At 45.7% G+C, this 19,046-nt stretch overlaps 1 protein-coding gene across 2 annotated transcripts; it reads left to right on the top strand.

Moving 5' to 3' along the window:
* The first annotated feature begins 6,765 nt into the window (after positions 1–6,765).
* AREG (amphiregulin) lies at positions 6,766–16,737 on the top strand. 2 transcript variants are annotated; one of them, XM_006273716.4, is made up of 6 exons: positions 6,766–6,886; positions 7,146–7,316; positions 10,768–10,957; positions 11,429–11,587; positions 13,481–13,580; positions 15,146–16,737. In XM_006273716.4, exons 1-5 carry the CDS (start codon positions 6,826–6,828, stop codon positions 13,566–13,568), a joined length of 669 nt encoding a protein of 222 aa, XP_006273778.1. In that variant the 5' UTR covers positions 6,766–6,825; the 3' UTR covers positions 13,569–13,580; positions 15,146–16,737. The 2 variants fall into 2 exon arrangements, with proteins under 2 accessions (XP_006273778.1, XP_019349097.1); XM_019493552.2 differs by lacking the exon at positions 13,481–13,580.
* Positions 16,738–19,046: the final 2,309 nt, after the last annotated feature.

Below are 19,046 nucleotides of genomic sequence, written 5' to 3'. Positions count from 1 at the left end.
CCACCTGGGTGGGATGCCCTCACCCCTCAACCCTAGGCGCCACAGGTCCGGTGGCACAGAAACAACCTGCTTGGCCTGCAGGGAGGAGAAGAGGGGGACAAGGTCTGGAGCCACTGGAGCAGTTGCCAGTGGGAGCCAGCCCTGTCCTGGTCTAGGAAGGGGATGGGGAAGGCAGGTGGACTGACACAAGCAGCAAGTGGGCTGCCTGCCCCCCATGGGAGAAGTGGAGACACGGGGCTTGGCCAGCAAGCACCTTTGACAGGGCCCACCTGGCCAAGTTACCATGGTCCCTAGATACCTGTGCATGCACAACCCCCAAACTAAGGCCAGGCTGCATGCAGTCTCTCCGTGCACTGCGTGGTATCTCTGAAATGTTGTACTCTCACAAAGCCTCTCTGCTGGTCCAGAACCTGCATATTGGGGAGACATACCAGCTACTGGCAGAGATGCTTTGGTAAGGACGCTGCCACCATCAGCCAGTGCCCTCTGCCTGTGCCACCTCTCCTGCTGGTTCATCTAAGACAAAACTCTGGTGCTGGTCTGTCTGGTCACCACAGCAGAGGCCTGGGTGTCAGACCTGTGAGCTGAGGATATGGCATGGGAGCGGAAGAGGGATTGGGAGAACCACACCTTCAGGGACTAGCTCCTTGCCATCAAGGAGAGGAACCTCAGCCTCCTTGAGAGGATGATGGATGCCCACAAGCAGGAGGCTGCTCTGATGGCCTGGGCAGTGGAGGCCACAAAGGAGGACCACCAGGTGCCAGACACTATCATGGCCTTGGCAGTCACCTTTATGCCACCTGCCCCTGTACCCAGCCCCAGCCTAACCCCTGGCCCCGGCCCCAGCTCCAGCTCCTCCTGCCCCCTGACAGCTACCCACCACCCAGCCCCTGCCTGTGGCCCCACCTGCCCCGTGGCAGCCATCTGCCACCCAGCCCTAGCCCTACCTGCACCCTGGCAGCTACTCACCACCCAGCCCCTGGCCTTGGTCCTGCGCCCACCTGCTTCCTGGTAGCTACCCATGGTCCTGAGCCAACCCCCAGTGGGCTTGGGAAGAGATGCAATGGTGCCTGCAGTAGCAAGTGTTCCCTACCCCTGCTCCTAAACTGGGTCCCTGACTCCCCAGCAGCCTGGCCACCCACTTGGGCTGCCACCCATCACTCATCTACCCATCATGAGGCCCTTGAGTGGGAGATGCTTGCCACTGGCCCAGCTCCATTTGCAGGCCCTGCTGGAGCTCCCGCTGGAGGAGGGGGAGTAGGCTGGACAGTGCCTGCCCTCACCCTTGGCCAAGCCCCCAGCCTGCCAGCCTCACTACAGCATCTGCATGCATGGTGGTGCCACCAGAGGCTCGGATGCTGGGTGCCTCTCCCCAGGCTCCACACCATAGGCGCCTCCTGCCCACTGTTCCCCCCTGATACTGCACAAATCATACTTTGTAAATAGTTGCACAGGGAAGAGTGTTTTATTGGTGGTAAGCATTGGAACTTGGGGTGGAGGGTTGTTACTGGGGATGGAGGGCAGGAAGGAGGGAGTATGTTGTTGGGGAGGGAGGGCAGGAGGGAGTGTATTGTGGTGGAGGCAATAAAGATTGAGTGGAAATTGTCCAGAGTGGGCATGGTCTTGGGCATGCATTGTGGGCCTGGGGCCTGCGAGCAGCCACTGTGCGGGGTGGGGGAGGAGGTCAGGCACAATTGCCTCATGGACACAGTGCCCTGACTGCAGCTGCCAGGGGTGGGGACCGTCCATGGTGCACTAGTCACAGCCTCCGAGGACAGTATCCCCTGCCAAACTGAGCCTTCCTCCCCAGTGACCCCTGCCAGATTCAACTTGCCCTCCAGAGACCCCTGCCAGCCTGAGACTGCCCATGCTGGGAATCCCCTGACACCTGGGCAGCTGCAGCCATAGCTTGCAGCTTCCCCTGGCTCCTGCAGGGGGACAGAGCAGGGCAGGAGCAGGCCTGGATCTGTCTACTCCTATAAGGAGCAAATCTGCTCCCAACAGGATGCACATGTAGAGGCGTTCCAAGGGCTGGCTTACTGCATAATAACTTACCGTGCAGTAAGCGTAAATCACATTAATAGCATGTGTAGGTGCACCCAGTGTTATGCAGCTGGCCCAGTACTTCACTAAACTGGTGTCTCAGGCTTTGTAATTGTGCAGAGCGCTTTCTATTCAATTTGTTCTTTGTTCTGTTAGTGAGTAGCATGTAATGTTGCTCTTTTAGTCATACAGCAAAGAGCTCAGGCACTTTCTATCCCATGCAAGACCAATATCGTAAACATAACTGTGGCAGGGGAAAACCAGGAACAGCATTTTCTATACCTACCTTCCAGGGGTGCTTCAAAGGAGCAGGCAGAGATGGAGCCATAATTGTATCCGCAGTTTACAGCAGCCAGCCCAGATGAATGGGTGTTATGCTATATAGTGATATCATCTAAGCTGTACAACCTGGAGCTCTGGGAGGCCTTGTGTCCCCCACACCAGGCTCAATGTACCCTGGTGCTGCCCTTGAGGGAAACATGATTTGGAGTCCATCCCCTGTGCAGAGCTAGGATAAAGTGTCTCAGTCCAACCCATGGTACAAAACATCTCCTAGTCTGATTAAATCACATGTGGGGCTGGTTATGGAAGGTGCAAATGGAAGTATCATGCAGAGGTGTGCATATGTTTTCTGGACTTATCTCTGGCTGAGGCATGGTCCTTTAGATGGCTCCTGTCCAGATATTAACTCCTCTGACCCACTGCTTTCCATTCAGGTTGGATGGCCTGTTCTTAGGAATAGGCTACAAACATAGATGCTACTTATGCTCAGGCTGGTAACCTGAACACTTTGCAATGAGAATGCAAGCTAAACCATGTGAGGGCTGATTGCCCTCCAGTGCCTTTCCACATTACCCTTCACCCACTGCCCAGGACAGAAACTGGGTAAGAGTCAAAGTGTACGGAGCACCTTAGCTCACTGCAGCTACGTATGCCTATGGGGTATGCCTTCAGAAGTCCTAGCAGCATACATGGCTGAATGCCATGTCAGTAAGGCTCTCTCTCAGGTATGGCTTTACAGTGTGGCTGCTCTCACTTGGGCACAGCTAGTACTAAGGCTTAACTCTGAGTGCCAGGCACCTGGAGAAGGCTGCAGTAGCATCCCTTAAGGCTACAATCCTGAGAACACTTACAAACATACATAGTTTGATTTCAGTGGGATTACACACATGGGCAAGATTAAGCACAGATGGGAGGAATTGCAGGATGGGGCCTGGGGAAGAATTCTCCTTTGTTATTCACCCAGCAAGGGAGTAAGGAGGAACGTCTGACCTCTCTCCATCAACCAACAGTGGCTGCCCCCCAGGTGCCCACCACAGGTAAGACAACCAGGCTCTGCAAATGTGACAGCAGCATAAGGACAGAAGCTCTTGGGGACCAGGTGCCAAGTTTGCCCTGCTACATTTGCACAACTTCACAGGCAAAGGAATCACCTGTGCCTGTCTCAACATTGTAATACAACATGGCTGTAACACCATCTGCTGCCAGCAAGGCAAACAGCTGGAAGCAATGATTCTACAGTAGTGTAGGTATCTCTCTATCTTAGGTGTGAATGCAGTCCCAATTACTCCAGCATCTGGACATATGATAATCTCCACTGTATTTGTCTGTACAGCTGTGATGTAAGTGCTGTTATGCTCACTGTACCAATGCAGTCCTGACATCCAGAGAGGCTGAGTGACTTGACTAAAGTTGACACAGCTTTGACATAGGAAGGCTGGGACAGAGCAGGGATTTGAACCCAGGTGTCCTAGACTGATACAGATTTATCACTGTCTAACCAACTTTTAAATATTCTAATATTTTTTTGTTTTCTACAAGAAAACCTCACAGAGTTACTAGCATTGGTGCGTTGTGGTGCCATGCAGGAAAAATCATGGACCAACATTTCACAATTTTTGTTTTTTAAACAATGACAGGGTATTTAAAACACAGGGCAATTAAGGCCTTGTACAGCTATGCACAGCTGGAAACCCTCATGTAAAACCACAAGGGAATGCTCTCTTCCTACAGTTTGGCTAGAACTGTAATGGGGTTTTTTTTGTTTGTTTGTTGGTTTTTTTACAAGCACTTTAATTACCCTCATATTTTAGTACTGCTGTGTTATTGCAATGTTACTTTTTGACACAGGAGAATTTTTCACGTGCTCTCCTCAATAAAGTTCCCTGATAAGAATGACACATTAAATGAGCTATAATTAGCTATTGGTGTCTTGGTCTTACAGTAGAACCAATAGTCCCCAATTTCTGATCAGGATTCTGCTGTCCTACATACTGGATGGATGGATGAGGAAAACCCAGGTCCTATTTAAGAGACTGCCCTGGTAGGCATGTGCAGCCAGATGGAGGTGTGCCCCATGCAGCCAGATGGAGGTGTGACACCAGTATGGGAAAAGCTCCACAACGGCTGCAGTTGAACCAATATGACTAACAGTAACATGGTGCTGTGGGCTTCAGTATGTGCAAGTAATCATAGCATGAGCCTTTGCGGGAAGTAGGCCTGTGGTTAGTCTGGGCTGAAGTATGTGCCACTGGCTCTGCTTGGATTAAGGCTGGATTAAAAGCTTCTAGGGAGATTCCTACCTGTGTTACAACCACCCCTACCCCTGTCCTGCCTACCCCAAATCTAGTGCTTACCAATCGTTACACCTGTGCCTGGCAATACACTTGAGCAGTCACCTCACCACCCCCAAGAGCTGCACTTGCAGGACCCAGGCAGGGGGCCAGCCCACCCTATCCTGCAGCCACAGGGGGCCCTGCTGCCAAGGGGCTGTGCCATTTTCCCCCTGCCGCCTGTGCCATGTTTAAAGAGCTCAATGCAGGCAGGGAGCCCCTTCCTGGCCAAATGGAGCAGGAGTTCCTGGCTCCACTCCTGCCCAGGGAGGGAACCCAGGCATCCCCAGTACATGCTGCCCCCACCCCGTGCCCCCCACAGTACAGCCCACATGAGTGCAGCCTGGCCCTATTTTATTTCAGTGAGTTTATACTGCAATTAACTGCAATTTTGATTTTTTGATGGCTCAGGGGACCCCAAAACTATATCATATCTTGCAGGGGGCCCCAAAAAACTGTGGGCCGGCCCTGGACCCAGGTCTGTGCTGAGGCTACAACAACCCGCCCCTTCCCCAACAGACTAAGTCAGAGCCCCTCAGCCTCCAGAGCAGGGGTTCTCAGCCCCTTTTGTACCAGGACCCATTTATAAGCAGGGATGGCCAGTCCCTCCCAGGGTGGCCATCATAGAGGACATTCTGGTTTTCTGCTACTCTGTCCTCTATTGATACAAAACCCAATGCTTTTATGTCCTCTGGTTTTCTCTTCAAGAGAAAACTAGAGGACATAAAGCCGTCTGGTTTCATATCAATAGAGAATAGAGGGCAACCGGATGGTCCTCTATGATGGCCACCCTAGTCCCTGCCCCAGTGCCCCTCACTCCTGACCCGCTGCCCCCCACCCCGGCGGAGGGGGCATGGGGGGCCACAAGCAGAGGGAACTCTGCCAGCTTGCAAGGGAAAAGCCACAGATTTTTTATTTATTTAAATTTGTATCCAAGGCCAAATTAGCCAAAACTAATTCCAAATTCAAGAGTCCAGAACCATAAGTGGCCCTACAACTGACAAACATCCTCCACCTGCACCTGGGACTTCACATGTTTCCAAAACCTTTGGCAGGCATCCTACTTGCAGACCCAAGCCCAGAGGCTTGAGGTTTGGCTGCCCCTGAGTTTTGCTTGCCCTCGGCCATAAGGCCCTTGGAGCAAGCAAGGGAGGAGACTCCCATTTCCATAAACTGGGCTTAAAGCCACCGCACCTCGGCGGGTCCTGAACCGCACCAGAAGTGCAGTTCTCCCGTGGAGCGGTTCAGGAAAACTGCCTTCTTGGACACAGAGACATGGCATTTCCCCTGCCAGGTTAAGAAGCCACCACACTTGATCTGAGCCTTCAGGAGGCCGAGAAGCAACAACCTGCCCAGGAACAGACTGAATTTTATTAGTAGATGTTCAGAATTGTAAACCGGAAAGATGACAAAAAGCCAGAAGGGAAAGACGGAGTGCCTGAGTGAGGGACTAATGTCAGAGGGATGGGGGTGGGACACGCAGCCAGGTTACAGAAGATACAACAGATTGCACTGTATTAGTACATGGCAAGAGTCATGAAGCAAAAAGATGACAAAGCCAGAAGGGAAATACAGAGGGAGTAACATAAGAGGGATGGGGGTGTGGAGGGAAACGCAACTAGGTTACAGAAAACACAATACCAACGCTTGAACTGAGCCCTCAAGAGGGCAAAGCCACAGATCACCATAGTTTTTTTTCCCCCCTTTAACAGGAAAACCGGCTTGTAAAGTGTGTTTTCCGCCCTCCCACACGTTGTCGCGACCCACCTCGGGTCCGACCCCGGCGGCTAAGTTACTCGGGCCGGTCCAGGGTGACCCCCCTGATGAAGGGCTGGGACGGGGGGGACCCGCCGGGACCCGCGCACCCGCTTTGCAGCGTACGCAAAGACACGCGGGCAGTGCCTGAGGGACACGCTGAGGCTGCGGGGCCGTGGACACCACCGCGGCCGGGGGCCAGGGAGGGAGGGGGTGCGAGCTACTCCCTCAGCTCCGGGCCACGCATTCCCCGGCGCGGGGGCAGGTGCGGCTCGGCCCCGCCCCCACCTGCTGACGCAGAGCTACGTCGCCGCCGCCGCTTCTATAAAGGGCGGGCGCGGGAGGCGCCCTACGGCCTGTGGACTGACTGAGTGAGGGGTGCAGGCGCCAGCCTTGCCCTGTCCCGCCCGCCCAGATGCGTCTCGCGCTGCCGCCGCCGCTGCTCCTGCTGCTGTGCGCGCTAGCCGGGCGCTCAGGTGAGCGGGGTGTGCAGCAGGTCGGGCCAGAGCCCCCTCCGGGCCAGGCTGCGCAGAGGGAGGCCCGTGCCCCTTTTGTGCCTGGGCTGGCCCGGGAGCCCAGAGCTGCTTTGCCTGTGAGTCACTGGCGAGGATGTGCGAGAGCTGTCACGAAGGTCCACGCCTCGGCTGGCTCCGGGCGCTGAGTGGGGAGAATGGCATCCTGCCCCACGCAGGTGACTACAGCTTTTGTGTCTCTCTCCTGGCTTCTGCCTCACAGCATGCCAGCATGTCACCGGCTTGGGACCCAGCGTGACGGGTGCCCCGCTAGCAGGGAATCACAGCAGCCCTGGGCATGAGATGTCTCTGGGAGTGGAGTATGAGGATGCGGACTACAAGGAAGAAGATGATGCGCCCCTGCCCTTGTACATGGTAGATGAGTCCATCAGAGGTGAGCTGCGGTGAAACTCGGGCTTTTCCCTGAGTCCCAACCCTAGCGTTGAGCTACAGGAGTGGTTCTGAGAACTTGTAGGGAGGTTGTGGCTGCACGTGCTCGGGACTAGCTGGCAACCGGCTGGTATGTAGGAGAGTGGCTGTGCTTCCGTGACGCCTGAACATGCCTTTTGGTGAACCTTGTAGCATAACGCTATGTTGCTTTGGTTTCCTAAATGTGTCTAGGGGCTGAAGAGAGTTGAAATGTCTTGGTGTTCTCCTACAGTTCAAAACGTCCTAGTCAATCTCCTTTGGCATAGCTTCTTCAAGGCTGGACTGAATGAAGCCTCCAGATTTTTTAAGTATTCCGCAATTCCCATTCTCATTTGGGGAGCTATGGTGTGGTGTGTTCTTGAAAAGTTTGTTTCAGCTGTTAAACCTGTAATTCTTGATAGAAATTACTGCAAGTTCTTTCTCTCTGTTTGGCAGGGGGAGGATTACCTATTGAGTGGCATGCAATTTTTCAGTTTGATTATTGTGCAATGCTTCTGTGTATGTCTGGACTAAAATAAAAGATGGGTTTTAAGAAGTGTTGGCCATATGTCCTATGTATACTAGGGATTTAAGCTGGTATTCTCGCATGCTAGCTGCTTTGGGTGAACATTAAATCAAAACTTGCTTTGTCCACACCAAAACTTTCTGAAATGTGAACTAGACACGTTGCTAGCTAACATCTTTTAGAGACTGAAACCTCTGTCTTGTCTCTGTAGACTTTGTTAGCCAGGAAACAACAATTTTTTAAGGGGTCTCAATGGCTCAACTGGCTAGTAGTGTAAGTTCTACTGGTTCAAGTCTGGCTCAAGTCATTGTATGAATGGGAGGCTCCACAAGAAATGGAGGGAGCACTGAAACTTGGAGGGTTAGTGACAAAATCTGTAACCCATTGGTTTCATTTCCTACAAGGAAGATATGTTGCACCTGGTTGTTCCTGTGTGTATATTAACATGCAGTAGTTTGAGGGCCACTATATTAAGGTATTACCTGGTTGTCATCTGAAGTTAGTAGGAAGATGATACTTGACTTTAGGAGACGAGCTCTGAGCTGCTTCTTGAGAGGCTGATTCTTGCAACATTTTGAGCGGAACTTCGATCTGGTAAAAGGCAGCTTAACTTTTGCATGCCCCCCCACCCCAATTGTGAAATACAGTAGTTGCAAGCTTAAGCTTATTGCTTTTGGCATGCTGGTTGGTCACAGAGCCAATCTTGCACGCAACAGGGCTGTTACCAAGCAGTCTTGTAGATTGACTCCTGTCTTTTGGCACTGAGCCAGTAAATTTACAATCCTAGACTTCTGTGGTTCAGCTGTAGATTACACTTGGGCCGTGTCTCCATGTTAATGCTGCTGTGTCTAGATGTAGTGCCCTCAAGCTGCTTATATTAGGATGGCTTCTAAAACAGAAGTGGTGTAGCAACATCTATGGTACTCTGGGCAATCTAATGACCACTGTCACTCGTTTGTGACGCAGTATTTTGAGTGGGCCACATACTACTTTCTGGTTAATCCAGAGACAGTATAGCAAGCTTGAGTGTATGGATGCCTGGCATGGGTTTTCCTTAAAGATGTATCTTCAGAGCCTTCAACAGCTTTAAAAGGACTTGGAGCTTGGATACTTATGTTGGGGAAAAAAAAAAATAGCCCACAAAGATTGTAGTTTGTTCTTAAAATCAAGGAGGAGTTGTCTAACAGGCAGCTTCTTAAGCTAAGGCATGAAAGTTGGCTCTATATTTGTTCAAGACAATAGGCCTACTTTGACTAAAGTTAACTGGAAAGGGGGTGTCAGCTATACAGTGACTAAGTTCAGAGCTTTCTTTTAGTGAAAGGAAACCTGAGTGTAGCTGGTACATTCAGCTCACCTACAAACACAAGTTGTACAATTTCAGTCTGACTTCTCCTGGCAAAAGATGATTTATTTATTTAGTAATTTAATATGTGACCAATGTGGCTTAAGATCTCAAGATAAAGTATAGGGCTGGCTGGTGAAAATCTTCCAAATACACAACTCTAATCTCTGCCTGAGGGAGTTGATCTAGCCCAGTGGTCTCCAACCTTCTTATGGTAAAGATCACTTCTTGGCACCCCAGGATATACTGCATTTCCCCCCCCCCCCCCCCCCCCCCAACAAGCTGTCCAGGCTCTAACCCCACTCACTCAGCCCATCCCAGCCCTGATGGTAGGAGAGGCATGGCTCAGCCCAGCCACATGTCCTGCAGCTCCCAATCGTGGAGCCTCTGACAGACTGAGATCAATTGTTAGAGGCTCTGTGATCGACCAGTCGTTCAAGATCAACTGGTTGGTGACCACTGATCTAGCCTCTATTAGAATTGGCTGTCAGTTGTCTTACGATACTAATCAAATGGGTTTGTCAAGGATGTAGTTGACTCTAAACCCACTTGTAAAGCTCATGGGTGGGTGGGTTGTCTAGTTTTGATAACTAAAAGTAACTTCATAGCTTTGGGGTTTTTTTCTGTGAATGTGTTCATATAGTGCCAGAACATGCATGCTCTCTAGACTTGAGGCAACTAGTGAGTACTGATGAATAGCTACTAAGTTATAGCTGATCTTTTGCTAAGGTAACTAGACTTTCCTCAGAACCTAAGCAAAGAGCAAAACCTCTAGAACATAAGGAATGATAATGTAATGAATGTCACAGAAAGTGATCCAAGTGTGTTCTCTCCTTGAAATGGATCTCTGGGATAAGCTAGTAACAGCATAAGTGTTGAGCTGAAGTAATTTCAGTTCTTCATGGACACTCTCCCATTCCCACTTATCAGCTGTGAGGTGCCAAGTAAGAGTAGCTGTGTGCAACCTGTGCTACTGCTCAAGGATATTATGTCTGGGATACATGTTGATAAAATGCAAATAACCTTGTGGGATGAGATCATCAGGTATTGGGTCAGATTCTGCCTCTAGAGTGACCTAAACCAACTTGGTGACTAATGTGAATATGGGAGGGTTGAAGGCAATGGATGATTCACTTCGTTTCAAGTAGGCTGAATTCTGTTAGCCTCATAACTGAATTCATGTGAAGGCAAGAGGAAGATTTGGGGCAGTGTGAATATCTAAGCTGACAGAGCAAGTGCATTGTCTCTTCAGAGTGTGATGAGTGTTTATAGCAACTTAAACTTACTACCCATATGAAATGATGTGCTATTGCTTAAACCCTGCCATTGTTTTTCTATAGGGCCTCACTTTTGGGACTAAGTGAAATAATATGCTCTCCAGAAATCCATAACTAGACGTTCATTTGCATACATGCACTTCCCTTTCTTTTTTCAAGACTTTTTCTACTCCCTTCTGCTATGGCAAGCTCTGAATCTTCTAATTTCACATTGAAGATGGGAGCTGTTGCCAGTGATGGACTGAAGTTTGTTCTCTCCCTAACCTTATTTACAATTTTTTGCTCCTTTTAGTTGAACCTGTGGTTAAACCTAAGCAAACAAAGGAGAATGAAAAGAAGGATTCTGGTAAGCCAAAAAGGGGAAGAAATAAGAAGAAAAAGAACAAAAAGAAGAAAGGGACTCCGTGTGAAACGGAATACAAAAACTTTTGCATCCATGGTGTATGCATATACCTAGAGGACCTTTATATTGTAACATGCAAGTAAGTTATGCTCAAAGTTTCTAAAGGCAATGTGAATTTGAACACTTGGAGGGAAAGATCAACACCATGCTAATCTGGTTCAGCTTCTTGCATTGTTTCAGCTGAGGGAATTTCAGCCATGTAAATATAAATCTCACCATCATTTTAAGCTGCTGAACTGATTTATTGGTCATATTTAAAAAAAAATAAAATAAAAAATTAAAGGGTGTGGCTTCCTAGAACATCACACCCAAACTGCTCTCAACTTATTCGAATTCTGACAAATTTTGGGATAAAGCAGTTACTGCCTCTTCTGGAACTAATGCCAAAGCTGGCATGTCACTAAAATGTCAAGGGTTTTTCTTTTTGTTTGTTTTTTGCTTTTTTTTTTAATAGGTATGTTTTTCCTTCTCATAGGTTTTGGGAGCTTTATTTGGAATTGAATACTGATTATCTTAATGTGTGCATCTTTTTCCCTCTTCCCTCCCTCAGGTGTCATCCAGATTATTTTGGTGAACGCTGTGGTGAGCAGTCAATGAAAATTCAGACAAGAAACAACACCAGCGACTACCCAAAAACTATATTGGTGGTGGCAGCTGTTGTACTTTCAAGCATCAGCTTCATTGCTATTGTCATATATCTAATAATGCAGTAAGTATTGCTTTTTCCCAGTGTTTGTCTGATTTTAATAGTAGTCTGCACAGTATGATACTAGTCCCACAAAAGCCTAGGGTTTCAATGACTTTATTGGCTGATGTATGTGAATGTCTTGCGTGGCTATAATGTATAACCCCAGTCGAGGGGAAGAGGAAGGACACTTTCAGGCGCTAACAGTCCAACTTGGTGCTTATTACAAGTAGAAAGATCAACCCCATGTCTGGATGAGACTAACTTGGAAAAAGGCAGTGGGGATTTTGTGGCAGAGTGGGCAGTCTATGACACTTCTGTTTTATCTCTAACAAATCCTTGTCCCAGCTGGAGTCCAAATTGTACGTGAGGTGACATATTAACATTAACTAGTTCAGCTGACATCTCTGCAGTCCTTCAGTATAATTCTTATGGAGAAAGCTTGACTTTATCAGTGGCTGCAAAATCGCATCTTATGGACACAGGTGGCCTGAAGGAAAATTGCTTTAGTTTTCTCTTAATGTACTTCTGGCTTTGAATCAATAGCATAAGTAGCAGCTACTGAAACAGAAAGATACAACTGGTCATCTAAAGTCTTTGGCCTTATCAGTAAAGGTGTAGAAATATCGTTCTAGGATGACAAAAGGCAACCAATTGTAAAGCCTGGAACACCACAAATATGGGTAACCACTAGAAATAAATTGTGAGAAAACAGATCTTGGCACCAACACCAACAAAACCAGCTTATTTCCCCCTAAAACTCTGTGGCTTGTAGTGAACTAGTTTGTAATACTGGGGAACAGAGACCACATTTTATTTAAAAAATATGTATTTACTTACTTATTTATTTTCTGAAGACTAAAGCTGATAAGAGCTTCTGGGTTCAGAACCAATAACATTGTACTGCAGCTTGAGATAATGTAAACTAAATTCAGAGATCTAGTCTAACTTTAGTTCTTGGCAAACTACACAGTATAATAACTGAACTAGGTACATGCTGTACCTCTTGCATTTCAGGAAACAAGAAGGTGTGTCCATTTTTGTCTATTATTGCCTAACATTTACATTTTCAGTTTAAGGTATGCTGTTGACATGCTTGGTTTAAAGTATTGTTGCATGTAACGTGGTGGTGATGTACTTTTCACATATTGCATGAGTGAAGAGTAATTCATATTTTGCAAAGCATTACCAAGGTGATTACAATTCTGAATAATATACAGTGTGTGTAGGGGAATAAAAGGACTGTTAGCATAGTTTTCAGGCTTTGGGGTTTTCTAGAAGCTTAAGCTTGTGCATAATCTTGATATAGGTGAAAGTTATACTTGTTCATAGCTCTGTTAGACTGGAAACAGACTTCATCCTTAGCTCCCTTGTGACAAGTTAGTGATCAAGTAACAACACTTGGTGTCAAACTGCTTTGAGAAATACTAATGCCAAACATAGCATCAACCATAGGGTCTTTTGAACACTGGATAGTGTAAATAATATGGAAGCCACATAAAATTGTGGCTCAGGGGGTTCAGAGTCTAAATCCCCAACTTCTGTTCTTTAAGCTACCACTGGCTTAAGTTGATAACAGAACTTCTAAATGAGACCAGTGATGTTTAATTGCTTCTTGTGAAGCAGTTGGCTCCATGGAGTAACATTCCAGGTGTCTCTTTTCACGTAGACTTTTGCTGGATTTATACCTGGACTTGTGTTGGGATTGTGGTGTCTATATATGGAGGTGGAAAGTGCCTAGAAGAAAGACTGCGTTTTTTATTTAAGATGCAGACCCTTCGAACCCCAGCCTGAACGTAGGGCAGAGCATATACTCTGGGGAGGTGGGAGAGGACTGGAATCGTAAGGATGCAACAAACAAGAACTGATACCAAAAGACAAATTTAGAATGTGCCATAAGTTGTTGTTGTTCCACAGGGTCAAGAAGAAATGTCCTCAATATGAAGAAAAGGAGGAAAGGAAAAAGCTTAGAAAAGAGAACAGAAATGGCCATGTTGGTGTATAAAAGAAAAAGCCGGTACAGAACACTTATTGTAGTAATTGGTTCAGTGAGAGAAGCTGGCACCCTTCACAAAACACTTACATACTGACTTGTGCAAAACAGAAACTTACACTGAGGAAGAAAGTGAATCTGTCTAGAACAGCCAATAGAGGTCCTTGTGGGTAACTGTAAAACTTTCCCTGCCTCTCACATCCCCTGCAGACATGGAAAGACTTTGAAATGCTGTCTACAAGTGAATGACCTTGTAGCATGCTGATCCCTCTAGATCCTTTTAAGTACAAAAATTCCTGCTGCTCTGAAGCCAAAAACTGGCACTGAATTGCAAGAGAACAATCAATATGCCTGTAAGGAATTGGAGGCTATGAAGAACTCTTCTGTCATTAATGTATCTACTAAGCCTTTGATTTAGGGAGATTAAGTAGCATCTAACTAGTTGAAGGAAGCACTTCCTGTGGAAGAGTGTTTAGGTCTACTGAACAGTGATTCAGGCTTGGCTTGGAGATGAACATTTCCAATTGTAGGAACCATATGAACTGCCTACTAGCTTTTTCTTAGTCCCAAACAATAGGAGCCATACCTAAACATGTGAGGGATAGCTTCTGGTCAGCCAGTGCAAGGCTTGCTATCTTGAGGGCACATCTACACATGTTGCTATGGTGGTGCTGCTACTGTGCTGTGATTTTGGTACTTCTTTCTGGATGTACTAAATCATGGTGCAATAACCCGTACTGCACCATATGTGTGGCACATTGTTATTTTTAGCAACTACTTTGCCATAGCAGCGCACTACATTTTGGGAGCATGTCGCTACGGCCCGGTAGCTGCTGCTCATATGTAGACACATCCACAGATGTTACATTGCTACAGCAACATAGCATCATGTAAATGCACCCTGCGATGCCTAAAAAAGTGCCAACTCCCTCACCTGTTAGAGGGCTGACCTCCCAGCATGTATTCACTAGGTGCCAGATATTCTCATAAAAATGAGTTTTATAAAATTTCCTCGCATGTTGTAGTATGACAAAACCTCATCATGCCCATCTTGCTGTTACCTAGTGACTTGATTTCTCAGTTTTGAATCATCCAGTTTTACAGGGCCACCAAAATGTCTTTTAAAAATGAATTTCCTTTTAATGAAGTAAGTCATCTGTCTTGCTTAAGAAGATCCAGAGCCTGCTCTTCTCCACTAATATATTATACCTAGCTACTAAGCCAGTGATTCCTGGCATATGTAGCTCACTCCTAACTGGTATTGACACCATTGAAAAGACTGATTCCAAACCCAAATCCATGGGGGATCAGTCCTTCTAGTTGATATGAATTCTGTAAGTCCAGTTTGACTCCAACTACCAATTGGGAGCTTCCACTTTGGAACAGTTGAATGCTGACTTCAGTTGGGGGTGAAGGGGACAGAAATCAATGTGCCTCAAAGTTTCTTGGACAGTTACTTTTATATGCAGATGGTAAAAGGTCCCCAAACTCTTGGAAAGCAATAAGAGCACTCTGTTACAACTACAATGCAGTTGGCTGCAATCATAACTCTGATGCCTTTTTAAAATGTGGTTCCTGTCCTTTTACAGAACATGGATCTGAAGTGGATGTTGGCATGGCTGTGAAGTGCCACCTTCCTGCAGGTGTACATCAGATGGCCAGTATTCAAACCTGCTTGAGTCACTACCATCAGACCCCTCTTGATCAACATGAAGGATGCTGCAAGGGGCACTGAAAAGCCATTTGCTGCTGAGAGGCTAGCTGGGGTGGGTTACTGCCATTCTACCCTGGCCACCCAATACGGAGGATGTTGCACTTACAAGGTTAAATGCTCCACTGTCAGAAGTGCCTGGGAGCTGCTGTCACTAGGCTGTATTCAGTCAGTGATAGAAGACTAATATCTTTTTGCTGTTACCCAGACTACTCTCCTTTTCTCCTGCTATGTACTGCTGAAAATCTGTTCAGTAAGTCCTGCTGTGGAAAGGTGCTGTAAAGAAGATCACAACTTCTACGAGTCTAAGGCAAGAAGGCTTGCTTTCCCTTATATTTCCCCATACCCCACAGTTGTACAGAAAAGGCAAGTTGAGATTCAGTTAAATTTTTTTGCCACAGACCACTGACTATAACAATGTGGTCCCTTTCACCCTTGACATCTCTGGAATCTGATTTTTTTTTTTTGGTTTTTTTGCTCGTCTATTCCAAACATTTTGCTGAATATTTTCTCAATAAGAGCACTTGAGTCCAAATCCTACAAGCACTTTAAAAGCAACTGAGCTCCACTCTGGGAAATAAATAGTGTTGTGCCTATCTGTTTGCAGGACTGAGTCTGAACTAGATCATCTCAATTTAAAACTAAAGCAGTATCCTGAAAGGAAAAATCCAAGGTTTATCAGCTTCATGACTAAGTCAAGAAGAGCAAATCTGTCTCTGTCTTTGGGATAATCAATTTAAAGAACTGTGGTTAGCCATGTTAGTCTGAATTAGTTCATCTTTAAGATACTACCCTGTCCTGCTTTCAACTTTAAGGAAAGTGCTGGTACTGTAAAAGTAGAAAAAATACTAAACTTTTGAGTGTTCTTTTGTTCTTGTTGGAGAACTTCTACTTTCTTCCTAGAGCCATAGAGAGCCTCTCATCTCTTTGCCAAGGAGGAAAGTCTGGACTTTCTAGACACTAGTATTTTCAGCTAAAGTTTAAACGGAAAAAAGATTACTTTTTTTTTTTTTAAAGTTAAAAATGAGTTTTCTTCTATTTCTGTAACAGATCCCATTTTCTGGAGGAGGAGAATTTGATTCATATACTCATGTTCAGTCAGCAGTGGTATCTGACATAAAGGTGCATACTGTGCTTTTTCATTTTTATGTTCAAAATCTCTTTAATTTTGTTTTCTAAACCTGCCCTTTTAAAATTCTTTGACCTTAGCATGTTTATGGCTTTGAGAAACTTCCATGCAGAAGTATCACTTGACTCTAACAGGTTCTCTTGAAACAATGCATGCCTCTAACTTATTTTAAATGTTTAATAGAAAATGCTGAGCAAATCTGTAAAATGCAAATTTAATTATGTACAATTGTACAGACATTTTTGCACTGTAAATATTTATTACTGTATTTAATATTTAATATATTGTAAAACTAAGGAATTCTATTTATTTTATAATTAAACTTTTTACATAAACTCTAATCAAGCAGGTGGGTCTTTTTAATAATTTTTTTTTAGCATGAGTCCTTAAACCTAAAACCCTAAGGGTTGCAAAAATGGTATCTCAAAATGCACATTTTTTCAGCTAGAAAAGGTTGCAAATTAGTGATCTAAACCTTCAGTCTCTTAAGTCACTATGCCAAACTGTACAGCCACCTTGCATCTCAAAATGAGTCTGGGTAGTGACACATTAGCAAGTAGAACAGATGAAGCAGGTGTCTAAAGGAGACTACTGTCCATCAGCTGTAGCTTTAAAAAGCACTGATGGCACTCAAATGTGTTTGTTCACTCTTGGTCTCCTTTATAATCTTAAACCTGCTTCCTGTGTTCACCTCTTCTGATAGACTCGCAAGTCTTCTGGGGTCTTAACAGGCATGACAACAGCAGTTGCTGAGATGTAGATCTGAAAAGGATCTCAAAGCTTACCTAAATTGCCCCAAGGCAGGACCCTACATACCTGTACTGTACCTGATAACTGTCTGTCTAACCTGTTCCTTCAGCAAAGGAAATTCCACAACTTTTCTGTGTGGCCAGTTCAACTAGTTCACTGCCCTAACAAATATCCATCCATTAGTTGACAGATATTAAGTGGGTTTTTTGTCTTGTCCTGATCTTTGTGTGTAGGATACAACTGATTATCCTCATATTTTTATAACAACTTCCTACTTGGAAGACTTTGGATAAGAGCATGAAGGAAAAAACAGTCTAGTAAAGAAGACAGTCTTTCACCTTGCATACATGGTACTTTCTGAGTGGGTTTTTTCATGCAACATTGTGGACTTAGATTGAAAGAGACACCTCCATTCAAAAAAAAAAAAAATGCTGCAATTCTTTCAAAGTTTAATCTTAGCTCTGGTCTTCTAGGTTTATGGTTCAACATTCAAGCTCCCTTTCACTATGATTTTTGCTCTGAATAAAAGATCTGGAGGTGAATATGGCTTTGGGTAGGTTAATTGATTCCTTTTTTTTTTTTTTTAAGTGGTCCAGCATGTCCCTTGATATAATTGTGGGATCCATGTTCCCAGTCACTTCTGCAATGCTGTGCCATGTGAATGGAATCAGTGCTCCCATTCATCTCCCTACAACCCTGAAGCCTCTTTCATTTTAGCTGAAACACACAACTGAAGAACTCTGTGTTTGCCTTGCCTTGCCTTTTGTATCCTAGTAGCAAGTGTGAAATTGGACAGAGCACCTGTCAGACTACACCTGCTTGGAATGCAGTGCCACACCTTGCAATTTAGATTGTGGCATTTCATTTTATAGAACTCCCATCTCGCTACAGTAAAGGCCATTTTTCCAGCTGCCTTTTCTGCACTTATTCCAGAAAATTTGAGACAAAATGGTGCTATACCCTCATATTGCTTAGACAGAAAACAGAGACCTCTATTAAGCCCTCATGTGAAGTATTTCCCCACGGAGGTAAGTAGTTTACATTTTGGCCATGTAGAAATTAGGCAGTTAGTAGTTTGGAGGGCATGTGCTGTAAGGATACCTATCAGTTTGGGGAATCGGAAAATGGTATCACCCTCTTCCTACAAGCCCCAGATACTTCAAACTTTATTTCACCTGACTGTTATCTAGCTGAGAAACAACTGCCTTTTCTCCCTGTACAGGGTGTCTATACAACCAAACAAACCATTTGGAATGGGTTTGCCAAAATTTGTAACAAAACATTAAGCACTTTTCTTCCTTTGCTTTGAACACTGAGGACAACCCATAATAAAAAAAAAAAACAAACCTCATGTGGTATAATCAACATAGTCATCACTGCCTGAAAACAGAATAGCAGAAGGGTATTCCTGCACTTCATGAACCTGTTCCACACCTACTCATCAGCCAGGGTGCCTCTTCAGTAAATCAAGCTGATTATACTCACAGGTTATGATGATTATACCTTCTTAGCTTATGAACAAGTAGTGTGGCCTTGAGGGTAACTCCCAAGAGTAAACAGCCATTCTGAAGAGGTCACATATTTCAGGGATGGGGGGAGTGTTGCTCAGTTCTTTCCAGTCTCTCTTGGGTGTGTTGATATGACCATCCAGAATTGCTAGTCATTTTGGAAGACATTAGCCACACATTTCCACAGAGAAAAAAAAAGATGTCTGTAGCAGCCATATTTTTCCAAAGAATTCAGACCGGTATAGGCACTTAGATAAGGACTAGGCTTTCAAAAGAGCAAGGCATCAAACAGCTCCCATTGTGAGACCCTGGTGGCAACTCTTCACTAGAATCAACAAGATAAGTACTTTCAGCAGTTCCACCTTTTTCATGTCTCATTTGTGAGATGAGCT

The sequence above is a fragment of the Alligator mississippiensis genome, chromosome 2, assembly GCF_030867095.1.
Source record: "Alligator mississippiensis isolate rAllMis1 chromosome 2, rAllMis1, whole genome shotgun sequence".
NCBI classification, from domain to species: domain Eukaryota; kingdom Metazoa; phylum Chordata; order Crocodylia; family Alligatoridae; genus Alligator; species Alligator mississippiensis.
Note: the sequence above shows the minus strand (reverse complement) of the source record. Positions and strands in the feature narration are given on the sequence as shown.